The sequence below is a fragment of the Dromiciops gliroides genome, chromosome 4 (genome assembly GCF_019393635.1).
Source record: "Dromiciops gliroides isolate mDroGli1 chromosome 4, mDroGli1.pri, whole genome shotgun sequence".
Classification (NCBI taxonomy): Eukaryota; Metazoa; Chordata; class Mammalia; order Microbiotheria; family Microbiotheriidae; genus Dromiciops; species Dromiciops gliroides.
The window spans coordinates 217,218,828-217,245,945 of NC_057864.1; the positions used below are offsets into that span (position 1 = coordinate 217,218,828).

The 27,118-nt window shown below is 38.6% G+C and overlaps 1 protein-coding gene across 2 annotated transcripts in view; it reads right to left on the reverse strand.

The window, feature by feature from the left end:
• RNF213 (ring finger protein 213) overlaps nucleotides 1-27,118 on the reverse strand; it is a 175,184-nt gene that overhangs the window by 26,895 nt on the left and 121,171 nt on the right. The window contains exons 33-51 of one of the 2 annotated variants that reach the window (XM_043999869.1): nucleotides 23,101-23,214; nucleotides 22,392-22,543; nucleotides 21,164-21,317; nucleotides 19,961-20,099; nucleotides 16,672-16,863; nucleotides 15,812-15,957; nucleotides 13,126-13,280; nucleotides 12,647-12,859; nucleotides 11,466-11,647; nucleotides 8,350-8,470; nucleotides 7,667-7,767; nucleotides 7,373-7,555; nucleotides 5,714-5,883; nucleotides 5,515-5,620; nucleotides 3,437-3,548; nucleotides 2,412-2,628; nucleotides 2,011-2,201; nucleotides 1,149-1,271; nucleotides 231-341 (exon numbers count right to left, since the gene is read on the reverse strand). In XM_043999869.1, the coding sequence (XP_043855804.1) occupies nucleotides 231-341; nucleotides 1,149-1,271; nucleotides 2,011-2,201; nucleotides 2,412-2,628; nucleotides 3,437-3,548; nucleotides 5,515-5,620; nucleotides 5,714-5,883; nucleotides 7,373-7,555; nucleotides 7,667-7,767; nucleotides 8,350-8,470; nucleotides 11,466-11,647; nucleotides 12,647-12,859; nucleotides 13,126-13,280; nucleotides 15,812-15,957; nucleotides 16,672-16,863; nucleotides 19,961-20,099; nucleotides 21,164-21,317; nucleotides 22,392-22,543; nucleotides 23,101-23,214 (2,882 nt within the window). Of the gene's footprint in view, nucleotides 1-230; nucleotides 342-1,148; nucleotides 1,272-2,010; nucleotides 2,202-2,411; nucleotides 2,629-3,436; nucleotides 3,549-5,514; nucleotides 5,621-5,713; nucleotides 5,884-7,372; nucleotides 7,556-7,666; nucleotides 7,768-8,349; nucleotides 8,471-11,465; nucleotides 11,648-12,646; nucleotides 12,860-13,125; nucleotides 13,281-15,811; nucleotides 15,958-16,671; nucleotides 16,864-19,960; nucleotides 20,100-21,163; nucleotides 21,318-22,391; nucleotides 22,544-23,094; nucleotides 23,215-27,118 lie in introns of both variants that reach the window. The other variant, XM_043999868.1, reaches the window with a different exon arrangement.

Sequence of the window (27,118 nt, forward strand, 5' to 3'; positions counted from 1 at the left end):
CTAAAATACTTCTAAGGAAGGGAGAGAAGCAGCTTGGGTCAGACCCAATGGAAATGTTTACACATCAAGATTAAAACCCAGTAATTCCAACCTTCAACTTCAGTGTTACTTTCAAGGTTTTAGAAAAATGTTCTACAAAGTGACTGAGGAGTCTAGCACAAGTTGAATTAAACACTTCTATTGTTTAGTCCCCTAAAAGAACAAATTACTGAATATTGGTATTCATTCACCTCCTTCTTGGGGTGGATGTTTGTATTGTGGGATCTGTATGATACAGTGAGCTCCTGGAAAATTGCCAATAGCAGGTAGACAGCCTGTTGAATGTCTGAGCTCTTGCATTTCTGAAAAACAAGGAATACATAGTGAGAATTATAGAAGTCTTGGATGACCTGTGGGTAGATATGCAGTGTAGCCTAAGAGGTAGTGAGGATCTCCCCACAGACTACTAATAGAAGGTTAGGGTTTCTGCCCCTTTAAATACTATCCCCAACAACCATCTAAGCCCTGGGTTATTCTTCTTAGACCATGTGATTTTTTAAAACTACTTTTTCATCCATTAATTCAATGAGAATATAAGTACCTATGTATCTGGCACTATACCAGGCATTGTGGTATTAAAGTACTAAGAGATATGGTCTCTTGAGGAGCTTACAAACTGAATCAAAATACATAAACTTGACACTAAAGAATTATTATAAACCAACCCAGGATTATAAGATCATAGATCCAAAGCTGATAATGAAACTAAGGGTCACTTAGAGAAGTGACTGGTTCTAGGTTACCCAAGTGGGTAAGGGGCAAAGCTGTTATTAGAACCTACATCCTCTAGCTCAAAACCTACTGCATTTCCCCACTGTCCTACACTGCCTCCCTACGAATGAGTTCAAGATTATATTATAAAAACTGTCTGTGCATTTATGTGCCTACATAGCAGCCAGGAACAACTCTCCCCATTAAGGCATGATGGCTGGCTTACCACAATAACAAAGGGCATGTCACTGAGACTAGAGCCATTGCCACTACAGCTGCCCACTGGGGGAAGAAGAGGCCATGATAACACTTGCACATCCTTTTGAAATCTCCCTCTAGCAGAACCAATGCTAGGGAGGTAAGAAAGGTATAGGTCTTCTTATTAGAGCAAATCCTACCTTCAGAGCAGTCATGACACACTTTGGATCACACTTGAGGACTGCCTTCCCCACAGCATCACGAAGGGCCTTGTAACTATCTCCACATACCAGGTAGCGATCCATCTGGCCTGACTGATCTCGCTAGAACCAAAAATGACACAGAATAGGAAAAACTCACCTCTGGAATGTCAACCATACCGAAAGTTAAATGTATATGGGGTGAGCAGCAAAGCAAAGGGAATGTGTTTAAGAAGAAACCAGATTGGGGCAGCTAGATGGTGCAATGGATAGAACACCGGCCCTGGAGTCAGGAGGACCTGAGTTCAAATTCGGCCTCAGACACTTAACACTTACTGGCTCTGTGACCCTGGGCAAGTCACTTAACCCCAATTGCCTCACCAAAAAAACCCAAAACAAAACAAGAAGAAACCAGATTTCAAGCCAGAAGATTTAAATGTTTCTTCACTACTGAAAAGGGCCAGAAAACTTAACCTTAAGTTGCCTCAAGATGAAATTACATTGCTAATCTCTGCATTTCAGAGAAGATCAAAGAAAGTCTTTGAAGCGCCACCAACTGCTACTCCTCTCCTCAAGTGTGAACTCTCCCCTCAGCCTAGGGGACACATTACTCTTCCAGGTCTCCCTAGGCCAGTCTTGGTCAGAAACCATATTTTTAGCAAGGGCATAAGAACAAAAATAGAAGTTTCCCAAATTCAGAAACCCCCTACTAGACATGAGAAACACTGAAAGGGAAAGAAAGGAGACACATGCCATGCTGTCCAATCAGTAGTGAAAGAAGGCAGGAAGAGTTGATAAAAGCAAGCCTATGGCAAAATATGCATAAAGAGGTTAATGGTGCCTGCTCTGGCTTTCCTCTCACCAGTTGGTCGATGATTTCCTTGGGAAATACCCACTGGGACTGGTGGTCCTGTTTGCAAAGGCTCTGTACAAACTCCATCCCATGCTGATTAACCAGCTTCCGCACCAAGTAGACACGATACCAGTCATTGCCTGCTTGAAGGCAAAATCTCTTGACTTGCTGCAGATACCTTTGCTTCTCCTCTGCTACCTCTGGAGAGAAAAAGCAATTAAGTGGTTCAGAATTAGGCAAGCACCCAAACTATATAAAAAGGTAGAGATCCTACCCTCAAGGTGTTTATAATAGGAAGAATAAAGACTCACACTAAACCCGAAAAACACAGTTAATAAAAACACAAAAAAACTGAAAACAAAACCAGCTCTCCTATGATCAATAAATTTGTAAATAAGAAGAAGACTTGCCTAGCGTCTCATGTAATTCAAAGAGGAAATCTGAAGCCCAGTCCAGGCAGAGCCGGATCCTGGCCATGTCTTGTAGGTATTCCACTGAGGACTCATTCACAGTTTCCTCGACATTTTGCAGTACTGGAAAATAACTTCCAAGGAAATGTCCCTCTTCTCTCAGATATTGGAGTCTATCCTTCTCAGAGTAAGCACTCACTTTCTCATATATTGAATCCTAAAAGTTTAAGAACAAAGAGGAAAACAGTTCTGGTTCTTTGGTTACTGTGTTTTCAAGCTCTACTTATATCCTGGTCACAGGTTGAATCATGAATTCAAACATTCAGAGTGGGAAAATAAGCCACAGACTACCTAAAACTGTCATATAATGGATGGGAATAAGAAAAGAAAAAGAGTGGATAAAGACTAACTGTTCTTTAACAATTGGCATTTAAATATACTTTATTTTATTTTTTTTTGGTGCAGGGCAGTAAGGGTTAAGTGACTTGCCCAGGGTCACACAGCTAGTAAGTGTCAAGTGTCTGAGGTCGAATTTGAACTCAGGTCCTCCAGAATTCAGGGCCAGTGCTTTATCCACTGTGCCACCTAGCTACCCCTAAATATACTTTAGATAAAGAGAGGATCAGATCTCTATACTGGAAGGGGCCTCAGAAACCATTTAGTCCAACCCCCACCCCCTCATTCTACAGATGAAGAAACAAGAGAGGCAGAAAGGTTACCTAATTTGCCAAAGATCACAAAGCTCAGAACAAGCCTGATAGGTACTACTACTATATAAATGAGAAATAAATTAGGTATATAAGAAAACTGATTATGGGAGAGTCAAAGTGGCTAGTCCAAGGTCACAAAGATAAGAAGCAGTAGAATCAGGACTTTAACTCAGGCCCAATGACTCCAAATCCAGCCCTCTTCCCATTACACCACGAGGTCTCCTGGCTGGACTAGAGGGAACGTCTTTTCCCATTCTGAGGTTCCATGATTTCACTGTTTACAAAAGAAAGGTAGCAGAATAAGAGTTAACTTACCTCCAGGCAGTTAATAAAAAGTGTATATAGTTCAGTTTTGTCTTCATCCAGGAATGGTTTCTGCTCTAACTGGGACAAATATTGCTGAATGTACTCTTTGACATCATGGAAGCTGCAGGGAGACAAAGTCTTTAACTGAACATTTGCTGGAATAATGAAGTATGTTACATATATATGTTTGTTTGCATCCTTCTCAGACAAGCTCTCCCTATCTCAACCAGCCTAGAAGGGCAACAGCCTGTCATGGGCCTGACCTTACTATGGATGGGCATGGAAGCTCTGACCTACTGGGGCAGCTCCACCACCACCCTACTTTGGGGGCTTGGTACTGGGACTTAACAACCAGCTTCAGGCCAGCGCAACTCAGAACTCCTGAAATGAATTAATCCACCAGCCTCAGCCTCGCCAGGAGCAAGGATTAGAAGGTATGTACTATCATGCACCACCATTTAAATAATTAATTTATGAACCATGTAAACATTCTCATGAAATAGACTATTTTACAAATGGGGCAAAAAAGACAAAAATAAACTTGTCTCAGGACCTTTTGTGGAAGATCTAACATTGAAAGTCAAGATTTCGAATTGTTTGTTCAATCATTTTTTCAGTCGTGTCTGAATCTCTGTGACCCCATCTGGGACTTTCTCAGCAAAGATACTAGAGTGCTTTGCGATTTCCTTCTCCAGTTCATTTGACAGATGAGGAAACTGAGGCAAACAGGGTTAAGTGACTTGCTCAGGGCCACACAAGTGTCTGAGGACAGATTTGAACTCACAAAGATGAGTCTTCCTGACTCAAGGCCTGGCAACTCTATCTACTGTGCCACCTAGATACCTCAATAGAGCGAAGAGAACAAGCAGAGAATGGAAGAGAAGAGCAAGGAACAAAAAGAAGCTAGAGAAGAAAAGAGGAGGATATAGGAAAGGGAGAGAACAGCACAGACAAGGGCAGTCTCTAGTTTATGTACAGATATAGTGTGATAGGAGAGCAACAGAATCTGAGTAAGAAAACCTACTGTTTATCTGCTCTTTGCAATAATAAAAGAACAGGTGACAACACTTGACAAAAGTTTACAAAACACTTTACACACACTAACAACATATAGATGAGAAACAGGCACTACTATTATATACATGAGAAAACTGATTCTGGGAGAGATGAAGCAGCTTGTTGATAGTCACAGTTTAAGTTACAGAGATTGCATATAAATCCAAATCTTCCTGCTCCAAGTAGAGCACTCAAGCAGTTAAGTCATATTTCCTTCTATATAAATCTTCTTACTAGCTTGGAGGCCTAGCACAAATCACTTTCCCTATGTTTCATTTCATTTTGTTTTTGTTTTTTTGTTTTTTTGTTTTTTGTGGGGCAATGGGGGTTAAGTGACTTGCCCAGGGTCACACAGCTAGTAAGTGTCAAGTGTCTGAGGCTGGATTTGAACTCAGGAACGCCTGAATCCAGGGCCGGTGCTTTATCCACTGAGCCACCTAGCCACCCCCGTCTATGTTTCATCTTCTGTAGAATGAGGTGGTTGTTTTAGATCATTTCTAAGGTCCCCTTTAGCACTAGATTCTACAGTCCTACAAGAAGCACCAATAAAAGAACTTTTTTAAAAACCAGAATTTTAAAAAGTTGTTATCTTTTATACATTGCTGTCACTTTGCAATGATACTTGCCAACAGAACAAAGAAGTACAGCTAAGTTGAACAAACCAAACCATCAGTTATGTGTGACAACATGAGCTCACCCACACATGAGCTTTTGTGAGGTACTTCTGGAATAACAAAACCCAAAAAAGGTGTTTTCTATTATACTCTGAAGGGACACATAATTCAGATCCTTTCTTGTCCAATTAAAAAAGTTCATCTAACGTAATTCTCATGAAACTTTCTAAGAAATCCTCAAATTACAGAAATATAAAGGCATTTCTGGACACAGTGGTAGGGATCTTTTTACAATTTCCTGATGATTTTCCTACTCAATCAAAGACTGAGCAAATGTAAGAGCTGGGAGAAATACTGGAGACAGAACAGTCCAACTGGATTCCCAGAAATAACTTTCAAAAGTTCAGCTATTCTTACCTGTACTTCAAGAGCAGTTTAAGTACCACTGAACGGATGACTGGAGTTTTATCTACAACATCATCAAATGGTGAGAGTGACTTTGTGTATTCAGAATGTTCTGAAACTGACATGGAAAAAGAGTGTCAGTTTCAAAATATAGGAAGGTGGTTAAGTGCAACATTCTTAATACATTAAAACTTAGCTAGATATAACTTACTTAGTAGGTCATCTTTTAAGAGCTTCTTGTGGACAAAGAGTAAAGAGAGCAGTTCTTCAATAACTTCTTTGTCTGGTGGAGTGTTGTCTTTGAAACACATGGTGGAAACAAGGTCTATGAAAAAACTGTTGCACATCTGGCGGAACTGTATATGTTTTGCAATAGCATCACTAGAGAAAGAATTATGAACAAAATAAATAGAAACTACAGATAATATATAGACTAATTTTTAAAATTCCTCCGTGGTAGAAAAAAAGCTTTAGAAATAATATATACTTATATAATGCTGTAAACTTTACAAAAAATTTACTTTCTAACAACCTTCTGAGATGGATACTACAAATACAAGCTTTGGATGAAGAAACAGGTTCAGAGAACTGAATTGACCCCTAGTCACACAGCTAGGAAGAATTAAAGCTGGGATTTGAGTCAGGCCCCTTGAGTAAGGCTTCTTACACCAAGATTAGTACTCTTTTAAAAGCCAGACAAGTGGGGCAGCTAGGTGGTGCAGTGGATAAAGCACTGGCCCTGGATTCAGGAGGACCTGAGTTCAAATCCAGCCTCAGACACTTAACACTTACTAGCTGTGTGACCCTGGGCAAGTCACTTAACCCCCATTGCCTCACACACAAAAAACCAAGAACAAAATAAAATAAATAAAAAAATAAAATAAAAGCCAGACAAATCAGATATATGTCTGAGCAGTATTAGTGGCAAATATAAAAATTATCTGGGAACTGAACAGATTTTTCTTTGTTTTTAAAAGACAGAGCCACTTTCTACATATTTTAAAGCTATGCTTCACAAACACAAGGGAGCATACATTTTATGAATTATAACTGGAAGCTGGAAGAACTACTGTTGCTCTTTTCTTTCTAAAATCTTCAGTATAGACACTAGTGCAGTTCAATCACTAGATCTGGTTAGTGAGAGATTTTGTTTAATGTATATGTCAAGATGACTGGTATACCATGGTTATGTTTAGATTCTACTTTTTTTTTTTTTTTAGTGAGGCAATTGGGGTTAAGTGACTTGCCCAGGGTCACACAGCTAGTAAGTGTTAAGTGTCTGAGGCCGGATTTGAACTCAGGTACTCCTGACTCCAGGGCCAGTGCTCTATCCACTGCGCCACCTAGCTGCCCCCTTAGATTCTACTTTTAAGTAAGAGTCAAGAGATGAAAAAGAGAGCTGTTGCCAAAAACAGGGCCACACACAAACAGGAGGACATAATTCATAGGGTTTGGTTCCACCCAAAAGCCTCATAACCATAGGGTATTTGCACATCTTGAGGATAAATTCGGAATGCTAGTCCAGTTGTATTTTAATTTCCTGAGTCTTTCCCATCACAGCCCTAACTTTGTATAGTAGGCTTGGTCCTACTGATCTTAATGCTTTGGGGATCTTAAGCTGTTGTAAGTGGCTATCCTCTGAAAATGAAAGTTCTGGAAATGTACAAAGATATACAAGTGGCCTACTCCTCACTGAGTTGCCAATGTTCATTATTTCTAGTGAGGGGTTATAATAATAAGTAAATCCTGGGAATCAAGCTCTCTAATTCTGGGGGCATAGAGGTGGGGTTAAGGAGAAGGGAGAGAAAAACTAGTATTACTGGCCCACAAGGACACATTACAGATATATATATATATATATATGTGATACCTGTGCTCCTGGGATACAGCAATGGAGAATTTGTCTGGCAAGTCTGTGACACAAAAGGGGCACCTCATCTGCCCAGGGATGAGCCAAGTTGTGATACACTTCTGGCAATACACATGGTCACAAGGCAAGCATACAGGTTCCTTTGGGTCTCCTAGGCAAACTGGACAAGGTTGTAAGCCATACCTAAAATCCAAAAAGGATGGTCAGTTTTACTGAGTAAGAACTGGCCATCACATATGCTTTTAAAAAATCCCCCAAGTTCCTCTTTTGTTATTCTGAAACATAAGATCTTACTTGATACATATCTGGCTTGCTTGGTTCTTGCACTTACAAAGAACAGCCATCACTGCAGCAAAAGGTCGTTGTGTTTTGATATCAGAATTATCCTGAAGACACTAAAAGGGAAAAATGTACAAAAAGAGGCTGATAAGCAGTGGAAGATGGATTTGTCTTTGCAAGGCATGGTACCTTAAAGCAACAAGTAAAACTAATACCAAACTAAAACGAATCTGTCCTGTTTTAAGGCTGAAGAGTTAAAGGTATTTATATTATGTAAGGTAAAATGATAATACTGTACCCTAAGTTGGTCTAATCAACTACCTCACAAACAAAAATTCCTGGGCTTGAATAGGATTCATACCTCTGACTGTGCCTTAAAGGATAAGGCTTTTGTCCCTAAACATGTGCCCTTTGCAAATTTATGATTTCTATATGAGGAAGTGAGACTACAGAACAGTTGCTGTGAAAAAAGCTATGAGGGTTTTAGTGGCCTAATAGCCACTTTACTTCCTAGACTTTCCACAGTCTACAAGATAGTTATACTGGGATACTTGAACACAACATTCCATGCTGCCAATGCATAAACTCATTCTCATAGTGACAGATCCATTCTTTGTCAAATTCGGAAAAGGAGAATCCTTTTGTGTAAACAAAGATTTGCAATAAAGATGAAGCTTGAAATAAGGTAAATGACTCACCTTGCCCAAGTGAGAAACGTACTCCGTCACTAAGTTCTGTAACTCAGGAAGCCGAGCCTTGGTCTCCAGTAGCACATGTTCCACAAACAGTGCCATGGAGAAGATTTGATTCCAATGGATCCTGCCAAGAGAGTTACAGCAGTTACACTGCCCCAGCCACTCTCCCACAAAGATGGACAAAGATGAAGGTAAGGGGAAAAGAGAACAGAAGCCCAAGACATAGTGAATAACATATATGGAAAAGAATAACAGTAAATGTCTATACCACCTTCAAAGTAATTCTATTATCTTCAAGTTTTTTATTTCATAAAATTTCAAAGAACAAGACAACCTGGCCTGGCATATGTTCTATTGTAGAAAGAACAGATCCATATCTATAAACTGCTTATTACCAATGCATTACAAGGTAGAGACAAGAGGTGGGTTAGGGGCAGCCACCCAACTTAACTCTCCCAACATTCCCCTTCAAACAACTCTAAAACAACACCTCAAATCAAATTTTGCAGCTACAGAGCAAATTAAAAGTAAGGGGGTGGGGTGGGGAAGAGACATTTTTCTGGCCTAAAAAGACGTAGGAGGTAGGCAAGAAAGCTCTGTGATATGGGGATAGCGGTCTGTTCAGAGCTCACATATGGGGCCAAAGCAACAGCAGCCCTGGCAGCCACTTCTGGAACTTAGCCTAGAAATGGTAAGGGAAGCAGACAACTGGTCAGAAAGAGAATACAGGGGACCCTTTGCTAGTAGTGAGTGCAGCTGGTGCTGATGCAAACAACAACAAAAAATAACTTGACCATATAAAGCTATTACAGTGGCAGGGAAGACTAAGACATAAAGTCAGAAGACAGCAACATCAAAACAGCTACCCAAAAAAAGCCTCAAAAAGAAAAAATGCTGATTGGACCCAAACCCAACAAGAATTCCTGGAAGCATCAAAGAAAGAGGTAAGAGTAGAAGAGGTAAAACTGGGAAAAGAATTGAGAGTGATGCAAGAAAATTATGAAAAGAGAATTAACAGCTTGGTAAAAGGGGAACAAAAAATACTGAAAAAAATACTATCTTAAAAGAGGGACAGGAGAGAATTTTCAAACATCCCTGATGAAAAGACCATTGAATCGAAAGTTGTGGCTGCAGGGGACCCTTCAGAAAGCTTAACAGAAAATCTGACAAAGACTCGAGCACAAACAGGTAAACATAAAAGAGAATCATACGATGATATATGATACTCCTTAGAATTTTATCATTATTAGAGCAGTTAAGGGAAGGGAGAGGTAGAATGGGGAAAATTTTCTTACAATGGAGGGGGAAATGAAGGAGGGGTGGTGGCAGGAAATGCATGAACCTCTTTCTCATCAGAATTGGTTCAGAGAAGGAAAAATATATACACTCAGTTGGGTATGGAAATGTAACTTAGAGGGAAATAGGAAGGGAAGGGGATAAGAGAAAGGGGGAGGTAGGGAATAAAAGTTAAGGAAGATTAAAGGAAGCAGTAATTAGAAGTAAAAGAGACTTTTATGGAGGGACATGATAAAAAGAGAAAGAGAGGAAGAAACACTAAAATAGAATGGAGGGAAATAAAGTTAGTAATCTTAACTGTGAATGTGAACTGGATGAACGAACCCATAAAGCAGAAAGATATTAGAGTAAATGGATTAGAAATCTGAATCCAACAATATGTTGTGTAAAAGAGACACACCTGAAACAGAAAGACACACACAGAGTTAAAATAAAGGGCTGGAGCAGAATCTAATAGGCTTCAGCTGACGTAAAAAAGGCAGGAGTCATAATCATGATCTCAGACAAAGCAAAAGCAAAAAATAGACTTAATTTTTTTTTTTGGTTTGTTTGTTTTGTTTTGCTGGGCAATGAGGGTTAAGTGATTTGCCCAGGGTCACACAGCAAGTAAGTGTCAAGTGTCTGAGGCTGGATTTGAACTCAGGTACTCCTGAATCCAGGGCTGGTGCTTTATCCACTGTGCCACCTAGCTGCCCCCCAAAATAGACTTAATTAAAAGAGAAAATTAGGGAAATTGCAGTATGTAAAAAAAGGCAGACAATGAAATAGTAGCAAAAATGTCTACAGAAATTTCTCTGATAAAGTCCTCATTTCTGAAATATATACTGAGTATAGAACTGAGACAAATTTATAAAAATAAGCCATTCTGATAAATGGCCAAAGGATATGAATGGGAATTTTTCAGAATTAAAGCTATCTATAGTCATATGAAAAAAATGCTCTAAATGACTACTGATTAGAGAAACACAAATTAAAACAACTCTAAGGTACCACCTCACACCTATAAGAAATGACAAATGCTGGAGGAGATGCAGAAAAAGAGGCACACTAATAAACTGTTGGTGAAGTTGTGAACTGATCCAACCATACTATAGAATAATTTGGAACTATATCTGAAGAGCTACAACACTGTGCCTACCCTCTGGTTCAAAATACTGTGACTCTGGGTCAATCATAATTTCTCTAAGCCCAAGTTTCCACATTTGTAAAATGGTACAATAATACTGGTAGTCCTTACCTCAGAGTTGTTGTGAGGCTCAAAGAGATTTTTGATAGATACAGACGGACAGACATACACACATATAACATATACATGAGGAACAGTAATATAACTTGACATTTATATGACGCTTTTAAAGTTTGTAAAGTACTTTTCATAGATATATATGACTTCATATATACACACACATATCTATGAAAAGTACATATATATGTAAATACATTTATAAATATGTTTATATATTTATATATTAAGTCACATATATGAAAAGTACTTTATAAATCTTATATATGTACAAGACTACTTCCCCCCTTTTCCAAGTTGTCCATAGTCTACATACTCTATATACTGTGTATAGAACTTATGCTGTACTAAATCACATACTCCTTATTACTATTATTGTTGTTATGTTAAAACTTTTCATGTGTGTATCTCTTATATTTCCACCTAGACTGTCAGGCCTTTTAAGACAAGGACCATGTGCTATGCTTTTTTCTAACAACCACAATGCCGAGCATGGTGCTCGACACATGGTAGGGTACTCAACAATTGTTAAATAAGCAAAGACAGATTTGCAGCCAAAATTAAGCTTCGTGGGACTCACTTGATTTTTGTAAGCAAATTTCTGCACATGGCCCCACAGCTCTTCATATAGTTTTCTGTACAGAGGAACTCAAAAGGCATGTGAAGATTCTTCACCATTTGCAACCAAACTTGAGGACTAGGCTTCAAAACATCCTTCTTCAGCATTTCAGCACAAGCCAACGCAGCATACACATCTAGCACCTGGAAAAAACAAAGGCCAACCAACAAAAATGATTTAGTATTTTCCCCCTATTTGCTCAGTAGAAGAAGCAGGCAGCAGGTTTTGGCTCAAAATTACCATATTCTTAAGCTATCAAAATCCTGGTTCAAATATGACATCATTAAGATATATGTGGAATTGGGGCAGCTAGGTGGCACCGGCCCTGGAGTCAGGAGTACCTGAGTTCAAATCCAGCCTCAGAACATTGACACTTACTAGCTGTGTGACCCTGGGCAAGTCATTTAACCCCAATTACCTCACTAAAAAACAAAAACAAAAACAACAAAAAAGATATATGTGGAATCTATATACCCACTGCCCTGTGAGAATCTTCAATATTTTCTAAGATTTTTTTTTTCTCCCTCTAAGAGTTAACCACATTAAGTACCACATCATAATTAAAGGTGCCCAACAGGACCTGTGCTAAACAGATAGCTTTAAATCAGCAACAGTATGCTGACATTGAAAAAGGGATGACCACAACATGACTAACGCAGAAATATGTTTAATGTGACTGTACATATATAACCTATATTAGACTGTTTGCTGTCTTGGGGAGGGAAAGGAGGGAGAAAAATTTAGAACTAGAAATCTTATAAAAACTATCCTTACATGTAACTGGGGGGCAGGGGAGGGAGATAAGAAATACTATTAAGAGGGAAAAAATGTGAATCCCTGAAAAAAAATTTAAAAATATAAAATATAAAATAAAATAAAATAGGGATGATCTTGGAGTTAGAAAAGGCCTACGTCCTACATCCAACTTATACTAGCTGTCTGATCATAGGAAAATCACAACCACCCAAAGCCTCAGTTTCCCCATCTATAAAATGGAGATGATGCCTTAATAATTTCTACTTCACCAGGCTGTAGTGAGAATCAAATAAGAAGATGTAAAGTGCTTTGTAATCCCTAGAATACTCTTTAACTATAAGCTATTATTAACAAACTAAGACCCAGATCCTTCCAAAACCACATACCATTTCAGATCCAGCCACATCTAAATTATTCTTTGCCTGCTGGAGGGTCTCCAGAACACTGGGATGAATGGCTAAAATCCGAGCAAAGTTCTGAATTCGGTTCCTGAAATGCTGATAGGCCAGATGCACCCAAGGTAAAGAGAATCCTTCCTCTGAGTCCTCTGATTCTGCTTTGAGTTGTCCAATACAGGACCAGAGGGCTATCTGCAAAAACTAGAAGTTTAAGAGGAAAAGTTCAGAAAGAAACCAGACATTTGTTTTTCTTAAAATTTTCATGCAATACCAATTCTCTCTGTAGGAGGCTCTATGGGACTGAAAGCCTGCCAGTGGTTAACATTTGATTTTATTCTGATACTCCAATAACATTTTTGTAACTACATTCTATTTTGTGGACAAAATAACACCATTTCTAAGAATCTCTGGCAAAGTATTAGGGTCTTTAACTGAACAATGTTTCACAAGCTTTTGTTCACACTAACCTGTAATTCATCCCAGGTAGACACACTCATGGTCAAAAGGAGAAAGTCTTTCAAGTAGGAATGAAGGAGCATTTGCTGTCCTTCCTTATTGAGACTGGCTAGAAACTTGCCCAGGTTGGTCTGTTGGAAGATGTCTACATACTTTTCTGACAATCCTGAAAGAATGGAACCCAAAGAGAAAGCTTTGAATGAAAAGGTGATTTGTGAATCTCCTCATATAGCCAAGATATCCCAACTTCACTAACATTATTCAGTCCATAAACATTAAAAGGGAAGATAGTCCCTGCCCTTGAAAAGCTCAGAGTCTCCTGTGAGAGAGACAACATACAAACAACTATGTAAAAACTAGCTTTATTCAGGACAGACTGGGACTAATCAAAGGAGGGAAGCCACTAAGATTAAGGGGAATCAAGAAAGGCTTCTGCAGAAGGTGGGGTTTTAGCTAGGACTTGAATGTCATGAGGAAAGCCAGGAAGCAGAAATAAGGAGGGAGTACAGAGAGAGAGAATAGGGGACAACCAGTGAAAATGGCCGGATTTGGGAAACGGAGTGTCCTCTTAGAGAAACACAGAGCATGGATGGGGTAGAGGTAAGTGGTATAAGGTGTAAGAAGACTGGAAAGGCAGAGAAGGGGCAGATTATGAAGAGCTTTGAATGCCAGACAGGAGATTTTATATTTGATCCTGAAAGGAATGGGGATGTGCGGGAATACACCAAACAGTGGGATGGCATGGTCAGATCAGCACTTCAGAAAGATCACACAAACATCAAAATATCTATAACAGCAGTATTTGTGAAAGACAAGAACTCGAAAGAAAGTAGATTAACTGGTAACTAGGTGGCTGCTAAGAGAGTTGTAGGATACAAATGCAATAGGATATTACTATAATTAATACATAGATACAAAAAGATGAATGTGGATAAATCCAGAAGTGAGGAAAGTTTATAGGAAATGATATAAAATGAAATAAGAGAAACTAGAAAAATATACACAATGATTACAATACTGTAAATAGAAAAACAACAAAAGAAACAAAACTCAATACTACAGAATGATGATCACATGTGACTCCAAAGAAGAGCTATGAGAAGCCACCCCTTCCCATTCTTTGCAGATGAGGATCTGGATCTGGATCTGTTTCATGTGGATATGAAACACCACACATTGAGTGAATTTTTTTTTGAGTTTGCAGAACTGTTTTCCCCCTTTTTTTATTCATTGCTGAATGGTATAACTCACTAGGAGGGGGAAAAGAGAGGGAAATGGAGGTAATATAAAAACAAAAGATAACAAAATTTTTTTAAAGAATAGGTTTCATTAAGAAAATAACCCGGGGCACCTAGGTGGCGCAGTGGATAGAGCACCAGCCCTGGATTCAGGAGGACCTGAGTTCAAATCCAGTCTCAGACACTTAACACTTACTAGCTGTGTGACCCTAGGCAAGTCACTTAACCCCAATTGCCTTGCCAAAAAAATAAATAAATAAATAAAAATAACCCAAATTTACAAGAATATTCGTGGCAGCATTATTTACAATAGTAAAATGCTTGAAACCAAACAGTGACCCATCAATCGGGGAATGAGTGAACAAATTAGGGTATGCTAATGTCATGGGATTATTATTGGCACGATAACAAAAATGAATATGAAGAATTCAGAGAACCATGGGAAGACCTGCATGAAGTGACATAGAGTGAAGAAATGCTGAAAGAATAATATATGCAAATTAACCTGGAGAGGCAACAAAACTACGTTGAAATTTTGATATTAATAGTTTTTTCCCCTGAAAATATTAGATTTTATTCACACCCCAAAAGTAAACAATAACCTTAATAGGATCACTAATTTTCTTTGTTGATCACTGTCAAAATAAAATACAAAAATCCATAAACAAGCAGATAGTTACAAATATTAGATACAGTCTTACTAGAAATTCTTTACCATATACTAGTCTAAAAAGCTAACAGGATGTGTTAATTTTTCTCTTAGGGAATTTACCTGCAAAAAGGACTTGTTTGGAGATTTGTTGAAAATATGCTAATCTACACTAGTAGAAAGAAGGAGCATCCTCCTTACCTGTGAGTTCCCTCTACCAATGAAATCACAGGTCCAGTCCTTATCCCTAATTTTTAAAAAAATAATTTGCCTTTATTGTCCATGTAGCTTTTTAAAATTTTGAGCACTTGACAAGAGGCCAGGGAGAGAATTTTAATTTAGGCTAAAAAACTAAAGAGCAAGTTTAAAGGCCTAGTTTAGCTGCATTAAACTACGAAAGTAGCAATCTTCTAGGCAGACACTGTCAGAAATGGGCTGGACTTCCAAGATCCCTGGAATGAGGATGGCTAATGAAGAAGGGAGGGCCAGAGTGAGGTCTATCACCTCCCACTCCACATGTTCTTTCTTGCTTTTCTGTCTCCCCATAAAATTCTACTCCTTATGAAATCACAGCACCTATTTTTGGCTGATGTGCCACAGTTTACCAATCTTTACTATACAGTGGGTCCTGGTTTTTAGAAGGTTTGGTTGGAGATTAAAAGGTAAGGAGCTTATTAGATGTAACAGAGTGCTTACTTCTTTTTTTTTTTTTGAGTGCTTACTTCTAAAAGCAATTCCATAGCAGTTCTTCTCTGACATAACTGTTCCTTAAAGAAAAAGCCCAATTTGTGCCAGACTATTTGACCTTACCTTCAGTACTTGTGATGTACTGAGCTTGCATCCAAAGCTCATCCAAATAGTCCTTGATTCTCCAAGAGAAAGGGAAATCATTTGAAACATTTTGTGATAGCTTCATATAGTTCTGTACCATGATGGGTGCCATCTCTGCCTTCAAACTACAACAAAGCCAGCAAGGACAGGGACAACAATCAGTAAAAAGTGCCAGACAAAGACACAAGGAAAAGGAATTTGATTCTTGGATCTCCCGCCGCTGTTCTCAGGTGCCTTCTATGCTGACCACTGAGGACAGCGAGAGGACAACAAAAGCAGGCTGCTTTTCCAAGTGATGTACTGACACGCATCATCACTTGACTCACATTTATAATATCCAGGTGCAAAATGGAGACAATAATAGCATTTGCCTCTGGGTGGCTGTGAGGATCAAATGAGGCGACCCATGTCAAACCTTAAAGCACTGTAAAAATGTTAGCTACTGTTATTCTATATTGTTCTCAAGACTTCAAAGTGTTTTCTTTGCAACAACCTTGTGAGTCAGGTAATGAAATACTATTATCTCCATTTTAGAGATGAGCAAACAGACTGAGAGTTGAAATGACATGTCCATAGTCATACAACTGGTAAATAAATACCTTAGGTTGGCTTTGAAATCAGTGTTTTTTACTCTCAGCGCAATACTCCACTAATGATCAATTATATTACAAATCTATTTTACAAATAGAGAAACTGAGGCCCCTTAAGGTATGATTTGCCCATGGTCACACAATTAACCATGTGGTAAAACTAGGAATAAACCCCAAGTCTCCTGTATTTCTGATCCATGGTTTTTTGTATCATGCTACACTATCTCGACACTGCATTCCAGAAATTACCTAGTGTTGTTGAGCATAAGAGGTATGTTCAGAAACTTAAGGTCCTGGAAAACAAACATCCACAGAGCCTTCACCCATGGTGGAGAGGCTGGGCAGACTAACAACTCAAGGTTACAATCTCTGTCAATAAAGGATACCACGGCAGCCAGTAGAGGTATCACTGCATTCTGGACCCGTTTCCATAAGGTCTGTCTGTGGTAAAAAAAAAAGAAAAAGATAAATGGGAGGGTGGTGAGAAGTAGGGAATGGCATAACTACCACTCAGTAGTGCCATTAAAACTTTCTGTGGCCATTAGTTAACCAGTTACTATAACACAGATGAGAGAATGGAAACTCAGATTAGGATCAGCATTTTTCCACAAAAGAAAAAGGTCTGTTGAATATGAAGTACGGAACTAGAATATAACTTAGATCAAGATCCAATAAGCCACAATTAGTTATGCCATAGGAGACAATGGAAGAGAGAGAAACTTGGGAACACTTGTATGAACTTATGTAAGAAGTGAGCAGTAGCAGGAGTACAATTTATTCAATAGCAACAACACTGTAGACTCTAAAATATCTGAAAAAGAGAAACTTGGTAAGATTTTAATGGACTTCTATGAAGTGAACAGAACAGACCGGCAGAACATTTTGTACAATAACAACACCACTGTAAAGATAAACAACTTTGAAAGTCTTAAGAACTTTGAACAATGCCATGACTAATCATGATTCTAGAGGACTAAAGATAAACTATATTATCTATTTCCTGACAGAGAGGTAAAGGACTCAAGATGCAGAATGAGACACATTTTTAAACACTGAAAATGTGGGAGTTTATTATGCATATTTGTTATAAGAATTTTTTTTTCCTTTCAACTGGGGGTGCTGGGAGGGAGAAAATAAATGCTTGTTAACTGGAAATAAAAAAAAAAATTTTCAAGTCATAATTGTTGCAAAATTAATGTTTCAAAAGACCAAATTCTTTATCTGGACAAATGGCTATTTCCTGGAGTAAATCATGAGTTCAAGCCCCTGTAGTTGTCTGTGCTCGTCTCAAACCTTGGAATAATTAACTTTGTAGATTTTTAAAAAATCTATGCATCTGTTTATATGTTGTTTCACCCCAGTAAAATGTAAGCTCCTCAAGGGCAGCCACTTTAGTCTTCGTATCTCAAAGTCCAAGACACACAATAAATAGTTAATAAGTGCTTATTGAACAGGATGAGGAAAGGAAACTTATGGGACTTGGTTAAATTCATTGAATAATATATAATGGAGAAGCACAATATAATTCTGGGTGAACCACTGGATAACAATGATTAGACACAATCTCACAATTTCAGTGGGAGAATGAAAATCCAATATACTTCAAAAGGTTATTCAATTTTAAAAAAGGGAATGATACTTAAATCATGCTGCAACCACTTTACAAGGACAGAACACTTTAGTATTTTGTTTGATTTTGGTTTTTGAGGGGTTTTTTGGTGAGGCAATTGAGGTTAAGTGATTTGCCCAGGGTCACACAGCTGGTAAGTGTAAAGGGTCTGAGGTTGGATTTGAACTCAGGTCCTCCTGAATCCAGGACCGGTGCTCTATCCACTGCGCCACCTAGCTGCCCCTGAACGTTTTAGTTTTTAAAGTGCTTTTATAATTTGTTCTCTTAAGCTCTACATGACTTTTGAGTAAGTCATTCCCATTTTACAGATAAAGAAACTGAGGCTTTAAGTGAGGTTAAATGATTTTGCTTCTAAGGTCACAAAGGTAGTTAAATCACAGACTTAACTAGGATCTGAACCTATATTTCCTAATTCCTAAGCCCCAAGAATAATGCAAAGGATAGACATGATTTGACAAAATCTTATCAAAGCTTCCTAAAATATCGTATCTAATACTCCAGTAGGATAAGTGTAGAGGGACTATAACCTTCTTCTTCTAGACAGCATTCCTTCCTTAGTGAAGTGGAGGTTGCCAGGGAGGACGACTACATGGTACAGAGGATAGAGCACTGGCTCTGAAATTGGAAGGACCCAAGTTCAAATCTCACCTCAGACACTTACTAGCTGTGTGACCCTGGGAAAATTAATTAACCCCAATTGCCTTAAAACATCTGGTCCATCCCCAGTTGTCCTGATACATATCTTGCCACTGGGCCAAGATGACTCTGGAGGATAAAATGAGGTTGGTGACCTTACACAGTCCTCCCTCACTTAAATCCAATTCAGTGCAAGTCATGACATCACCCCAATGTTATGGTCCTCTTCGGGAATAAAGGACAAATAACAACAACAAGAGGTTGCTGGGTTAAGACAAAGTCAGATGATAAATTGATCCATAATGAATTACAACAGGAAGCAAACATAAAACACCATTTAATCTTTTGAGGTTGACAGTAGGGAAGAGAACCACATCTCCCTCACAACTATTTGATAGCACAACTAGTGCTATCAAAAACAGAGATGGGTTACTATAAGCTAGATGGCAACAATATCTACATGTATGCCAACTGAGCAATAGCAGAAAATAAATCTGCATTTATAAATCTACCATTTGTTTTTAATCATTTTAAATAATTTCTTCTATTGATCATTGAGATGGTGACTAATGAGGACAGCACTACATTCTCCAACAAGCAAAAGGAACTCTAGATGATTGAAAGTGAGGTTTAATGGAATAGTATAGAGAAGAAGATCCATGGTTTTGGGTCTGGGATTCAACTCTCACCTCACAAAAGAATAGTAAAATAATTTTACTTCTCTTCACGTTATTTTCTTGATATACAAAATGGAAATGTGGGATGCTCTAAAAGAAAGGATGGTATAAGATAGTGACTGAAAAATGATTCTGAAAGCTTTCAGTTTCTGATCTTTGTGCCTTAGAGCTGCTATATCAAGCATTCCAGTTAAAGAGTTGCACTAAATATAGAGGTGTCTGACATTGCCACCCTAGATGTGCTTCTCCACAGAGAAGGTTAATGATGATGATGATGATGATGGTAAGTGTAGGAGGTTGCATGTCAATTTAGGTATCCTTGACTCCTGGTCTGGCACTCCATCCACTATATCACCTGCTGCTTAAATAATGCACAGGTTGTGTGGTTTAGTGGAAAGAACATTAAAGGTGGAGCTGTATTCCAATCCCAACTTTACTACTTGCTGCCTATGTGAACTTAGGCAAATTGTTTCACCTCCTCAGGCCTCAGATCATCATTTATGGATAAGCTTGATGGTCTTTTCAAGGTCGCTTCTAGTTCTATATCTTTTGGTTTATTGCATTTTATTGCAAAGCCCCTTTAAAGCACCTGTACCTGAAAGTTCCTGCCTCCTGGAGGGCATTCTGATTGGAAGCTTCTCTTACCACCCATTGTTTCATATTGTACAAATAGCTTTCCTCTTGTTTCTTCAAAAGAGAGAACAGCCGAGTCTTGAAAACCTGTAAAAAAGAGGCTGCAAAAAGACAGAAAAGAATCAATCTAAAAATTCTCTTGACTATAAGACGTAGCTTCTAAAAAGTCTTTCAAATATGCTTGTTTAGATAATCTGCACTCAACCTTGTCAGTAAGCAAAGTGCTTGATAAAATTAACATGTTTTACTGTCTATATACCAATACTATACCTGTACCAATTGGTATATGTCCTATACCAATCAAATTTATTGTTCATTCAACAAATAATTTGAGTACCTAGAACTTAGTTTAGTCAAACCACAAAGAATTTCTACTACTTTTTCTGCTGTATTTATTGAGATTTTCCACTCCTTAAAAGACTAAGAGTAGAGATGCACAATTCAGTTAATTCATTCCTCCACAGTGTGGTGGTAGAGTGGATAGAAAACACTGATGTAGACTCAGGAAGATGTGAGTTCATATCCAGCCCTGGGCAAATCACTTAACCTTTGTTTGTCTTTGTTTCCTCATCTATAGGGGGGGGGGGGGGCCCGGCTAGGTGGCGCAGTGGATAAAGCATCGGCCTTGGATTCAGGAGTACCTGAGTTCAAATCCGGCCTCAGACACTTAACTTACTAGCTGTGTGACCCTAGGCAAGTCACTTAACCCCCATTGCCCAGGAAAAAAAAATGATAATAGCACCTATCTCCCAGGGTTGTGATGAGGCTTAAATGAGACAATATTGACAAAGCATTTTGCAAACCAGAGAGTGTTTAAACACCCCCCCCCCACACACACACACATTTTGCAGGTAGTTAGATGGCAAAATGGATAGAGTGCTGTGTCTATAGTCAGGAAGATCTGATGGTTTATGATACTTCTAGCTATGGGCAAATCATCTAATCTCTGTCTTCCTCAGTTTCCTCAACTATAAAATGCAGATAATAATATGACCCACCTCCCTGAGTTGCTGTGAGGAGCAAGTACAGTACTATTTTAGAAGTACTTACATAGCTTCTGCTCCACAGCAGACATTTAACCATTGTTTTAAATACTGCCAAATTAGAGGCTACAAACCTATTTGAGTTAAAGGTGAAAAAAACATGGTGAAAGTGCCTCACATACCTTTCATTTCATCATCTTCAGTTAAGAGGCTGAGAAGAATTTCTACTCTTCTTGTAGCACGTTTAAAAGCATCATTCTGGTCTTTCAACATTCCCACAGCACTCTGTACACAGCTTCTGAGGAGGCTGGTGGTATCCAGGACCTGGGTAAGCTCCTACACTCAAAGAAACAAGAACAAGACAAGTCATATGTCACTCTCATAGAAAAGATAGCTAGCTACCTTTCTACCTTTCTGGTCTTCTTACACCCTTCCAAATAGTGACACACTCCTCTCCTTCTTCTTCTTTTTGTGGGGCAATGAGGGTTAAGTGACTTGCCCAGGGTCATACAGCTGATAAATACATGTCAAGGGTCTGAGGCCAAATTTGAACTCAGGTCCTCCTGAATCCAGGGCCGGTGCTTTATCCACTGCGCCACCTAGCTGCCCCCCATACTCACTCTTCTTCAAACACAATATTCCATCTCCTATGTCCTATGTCTGGAATGCTCTCTCTTCTCACCTCTGCCTCTTAGATACTCTGGCTTCCTTCAAGACTCAGGTTAAATCCCACCTTCAGTAGGAGGCCTGTCATATTCTGTACAGCTGCTAGTAGTCTTTATATTAAGTTCCATCTTCTCTATATCATGTATGTTCCTCGTTATTTACATCAGTGGTTCTTAAATTTTTTGGTCTTAGGACCCCAAAAGGCTTTTGTTTATGTGAATTATCATTATTGACATAAATTAGAAATTAAACCATTTTAGTATTATTATGATAAAAGTTTTACCCTGAGGTACCTCCCAGACCATGCTTTCAGAATCACTGATCTATGTTTTCTCTTCCATTAAAATGTGAGCTCCTAGATGGCAAAGACTTCTTGCCTTTACTTAATCCCTAGTGCTTAATAAATACTTGCTGATTGAAAGAGTCTCTGCATCTGAGAATCCTTAACATATAAAGATAACATTGCTGACCATTGGTAGAGCTATTATTACAGTGATGGTGAATTTTTTTGTGCTGGATGCAGCCATCCTATGCTCAGCTTCCCTTATCACTGGCATACACAAGGGAAATGAGCCCAAGACTTTGAGCTCATTTGCACAATACTCTAAATCAACTGTATGTAAGAACCTCAGCAAAGGAAAAAGTGTGTATTATAATGCTAACACCTCCAATTCACAGGGAAATAAAAGTAAGGATAAGAAGTGGCTAAAAGCAAAATAAAGAAATAAGAGACAATGAACTCACTTTAGTTTTTTCCATTTCTGAGCTTTCTTTTTCCACCTCAGAGTTTTCTATTTCCATTTCGCCAGAAGATACTGCATCAATCTCCATTTTAATGTCCTCTTCATAGTTTGCTTCTGCCCCAGGATCCACCTCCATTGCCATGGATTGTGTGGCTACGGAGAGAGGAGTAAACAGTTCAGTATTCTAACAGTATTAGAAATAGAAGAAACAGTACTTTTCTCTAACGGCAAAGGCCTCAAAAGCCCTGGTTTCCTGTTTCCTTTAAGGGATCTGACTTCAGTGGGGTCTCCAAATTGTGTTGACTGTTAATGACAAAAAAGGTCAGCTAGGGACTTATCATTCAATCAAATATACTAGTGACACTACTTCTGAGTCACAAACTGATAGCAATTATCCAGAATACACTAAAACTTTTTTTATGTTATACTCCAAATTAGCTAACAACCCCATTGTGTCAATCTTTTATATGTAAATGTAAATTCTTTAAGCATGCTCTGATATGTTTTCCAAAGCAAAGTAGATATGAATCAAGTAAAATAGGGCTTGGCATATTCTCTCTAATACAAGTCTTCCAGTAATCAATGTCAAGGGGTATTCTATCTGCCACCAGTATTTCCCCAGGTCTGAACTATCGTCCTCATATCCCTCCTTGTATATTCATACATCTTCAGACCTCTTCCTGAGATCTTAGCAGGTGACTTACACTCACATATATCCTCTGGCTCGAATAATTGGCTGATTGAGACAGTTTGTAAAACGGTCATATCAGAAACCATAATGGTAGGTCTTCGTAGGTCATCAATATGCACAGAGTGCCAAAGGCCTAGAAAAAATATAACCAGATAGTGTCATTTTACATGTCCCTTTCTTAATCTCTATCCTCACCCAGGTATCTAAGATCATCAGTAAAATAGAATGGTCTAACTGCTTTATGTTTAATGTGTAATTACTACAGGTATTTTTCTACTATGGGAATAAGGTAATGGGGCAGAGTAGACAGAAAGCCAGCCTCAAAGTCAAGAGGACCCAAATTCAAGTCCTGACAAATACTTGCTAGTTATGTGACTCTGAGCAATTTTCTTAGTTTCTTAGTACCCCAAGCTTTTAAAAACATAAGTCCTTAACCTAGGGTCCATGAACTTATGGGTTTAAAAAATATTTTCCAATATAATTGTTCCTTTGTAATCTTATATATTTTATTCAATGCATTTAGAAACATTATTCTAAGTCTACAAGCTTCATTAGACTGCCTAAAGTGTCCAAGACACAAAAATGATTAAGTCCTGCTCTAAGACTGTAAGTTGCAGAACAATCACTGATAGTGACGGTTTCCTCATCTACCAGTACCAGAGATTCCCTACATCAATGGAACCATAGGAATCTGAAACCACCTCCCACTAAAGGGCATTACTTAAGTTTCAAACCCAAAGATCCCTATCATTACTGACAGAGCTACATTACTTGTTTTAGATGTACAGTAAAAATCCCAATTTTATATAGTGAAAACAAATGAATATTAAAATTGATGCCATTGGTTCAACCATTCTGCAAAGCAATTTGGAACTATGCCCAAAAAGTTTTTTGTGAATACCCTTAAATACAGCAATACTGCTACTAGGGCCATATCACAAAGAGATCAAAGAAAAAGGGAAAGGATCTTTATGTACAAAAATAATTTAACAGCTCTTTTTGTGTTGGCAAGAATGAAAAGCTAAAGGGATATTCATCAATTGGGAAATGATATATGAATTTAATTGAAAACTACTGTTATACAAAATGATGATGAAGATGGTTTCAGAAAAACCCCTGAAGACTTACATAAAATGATGCAAAGTGAAGTGAACAGAACCAAGAGAACAATTTAACTTTATTTAAAAAGCATTCTCCCTTCTAAAAAAATAATTTATTTCTCTTAAACATTCATCAAGTTCCAAATTATTTTCCTCCCTCTAGTCCCTCCCCCAGACAGTGAGAAGGCAAGAAACATACTCATTATACATGTGAAATTGGGCAAAATATATTTCTCTTAGCCATTTTGTCCACCTCCCCCCACAAAAAGGGGGGAAAAGTGAAAAACAACATGCCTCCAAATGCACACAGTTTAACAAGTTCTTTGGAAGTGGATAGCAATTTTTATCGTAAGTTCTTTAGAATTGTCTTGGATTATTATATTGATCAGAGTAGTGTGACAAGTAAAACTAAAAGTGTGGTCACCTTAAATTAGAAGCTTTGCACTGTGATAAAATAATGGAATTTGGCAGATGCCCAGGGGTCCCACCTGATTGATTTAGTATTGTTTGAATTGGTTGAGAGTGGTCTCTTGCACTCCATCAATAGCACTCTGCCTCTGAGAACAACTTAGGGCTACCCAGGTGTGGTCTACATTCAATCACCCTTAAGTAGATACTTAGTCAGTTTCTCATTCTCACCCAGTTCCATTATTTTATCACTTTCCCCCTATGCTTCATTAAGAAACCATTTTTTCCTTAATGAAGCAATAACATTAGATCCTTATGACTAACAAAGTAAAGGAATGAAAAGAGAGAAAAGAAATTGAGGGAGGCATTAACAAAGGCGGAGTACTACTGACATCAGCAAGGGACCACTCTGAACCAATCCAATTGAAGGACGTTCCTTTTCAGGGAGAGAGAGGAACTAGGAAGCGGAGTTTAGTGGGCTGCCTGAGCCTCTTTTTGGTGAGGAATAGGCGTATGGGGGCAGACAGAGAACAGAAGGGCCCCTCTTAGTTGTTGAGCTTGGTGGTGAGAGATTTCACGTGGGCTGATAGGAAAGGAAAGGTTCTGTCTCTCTGGCTATACCAAATAGATCCAAGTTTTAATAAATCTTTAAAAGCCTAAACTCTTGCTGAATTTATCAGTGATTTTAGCCAGCTTCCCCCCGACCCAAGATTAGAACCCACATTTAGATTTTAAAAAACACAGCACCCCACTTTGGGCATTAAGCATTTATTAAAGCATAGTAAAGAGAGAACACATGGATTTCAAAATTATAGGAAAAAGCCTATCTACCTTGGCCTGCTTCTTCTGCCACCTTCTTTGTTTTTAATGTCCACCTGCTAAATGGGAGTGCCCCTTTTAGCTTCTGTCAATGAGTCCCTCAATTTCTTTTCTCTCTTTTCATTCCCTTTACTTTGTTAGTCTTAAGTATCTGTAATGTTATTGCTTCATGCAAGGAAACCATGTTTCTTCATGAAGCACAGAGAGCTCTGTGCTCTCCCACAGAGAGCTTCTAGTCAAACTGAGTCAGGTGCTCTCTCTTTGGAAGCATGATCTGGTAGGTGAAGGCAGCTTTTGCACTCTCTCTCAGATCTGAGCTAGGTTTTTCCATTCTTTCAGGGACACGTATTCTCTCTTTACTAACTTCTAATATACTTTAATAAATGCTTAATGCCTAAACTGTTGCTGAAGCTTCTAATTATAAGTAAATCCTAGCTAGTTTCCCCCCCCGGGGGGGAGGGGGCAGGTATGGGGATTTAGTTTTACTTGTCACAGTAGCTAATCATTGTTACAATATTGCTGTTAATATGTACAATGTTCCAGGAGAGCAATTTACACAGTAACAGCAATATTGTAAAAATAATCAACTATGAAAGATTTAGAATGTTTGATCAACACGATGACTCACCATAGTCACAAAGAACTCAAGATGAAAAATACTTTGTTATAAGATTAGGTATGATGGTCTTGAGGATATCATGATAGTCTCCTCTTACGAGAGACTAAGCTTATAGAACATATGGAAAAATCCTGACTAAATTTTTCTTGGGTTCGTACTGCTATGTCTCCCAGATAATAATTTGTCTACCACTAGCTTGTTTTTCTTCCTGGTATGCAAACCCCCAAAATAATAGCTTGTTTAACACCAGCTTGTTTTTTCTGATACCACCCCCATAATATTTTGCCCTGATGCAAATTGGCCAGCTTCAGGGAGGCCATCTAAAATCATAGACTAAGAATCCTCCTCTCAGAAGGGCACTTTGGAGCACAATCTCTCCTCCAACAGGAATATATCTTTCTGCTGAAGTACCCCTTTCCTACTCAATGAACCCATGTCTCTTTGCCCCCTAATGCAATGTTGTCCCTATATGAATTATACTCTATGTTCATGAATCTGCACAAGGTATGTCAAGTCTCCTTGCCCTCTTCCCCACTGATTACAATAAGCCTTTGCAATGAATTTACTCATTATTTTATACATTATTCTATGCTTGTGAACTCATTATGGGGTCCTTTTCCCCCATGTCTTTGGCTGGTCCTCATACCTTTCCTTAGACATAAACTGGGTACTCTAACAAGGACTTAACCTCCTGACAGTTGCATCTACTCTGAAAGAGTATGAGATGGGGCAGCTAGGTGGCACAGTGGATGGAGTACCGGCTCTGGAGTCAGGAGTACCTGAGTTCAAATCTGGTTTCAGACACTTGACACGTACTAGCTGTGTGACCCTAGGCAAGTCACTTAACCCCAACTGCCTCAACCCCCCCCCCCAAAAAAAAGAGAGAGAGAAAGAGAAAGAGTATGAGACCATGAGCCCAGTTATAGAAAGCAGAGGTCTATAGTATACGGCACTCCTTGGTCCTCCAAGAAGAAACTTCCTTATGCTAAAGGGCTGTCACAAAACACCTCCAGATGAGAACTGATGGACTCAGAGCACAGATTAAAGTATCTATTGTTTTTTCTCTTTTTTTACCCCTCTCCCTCAAATAT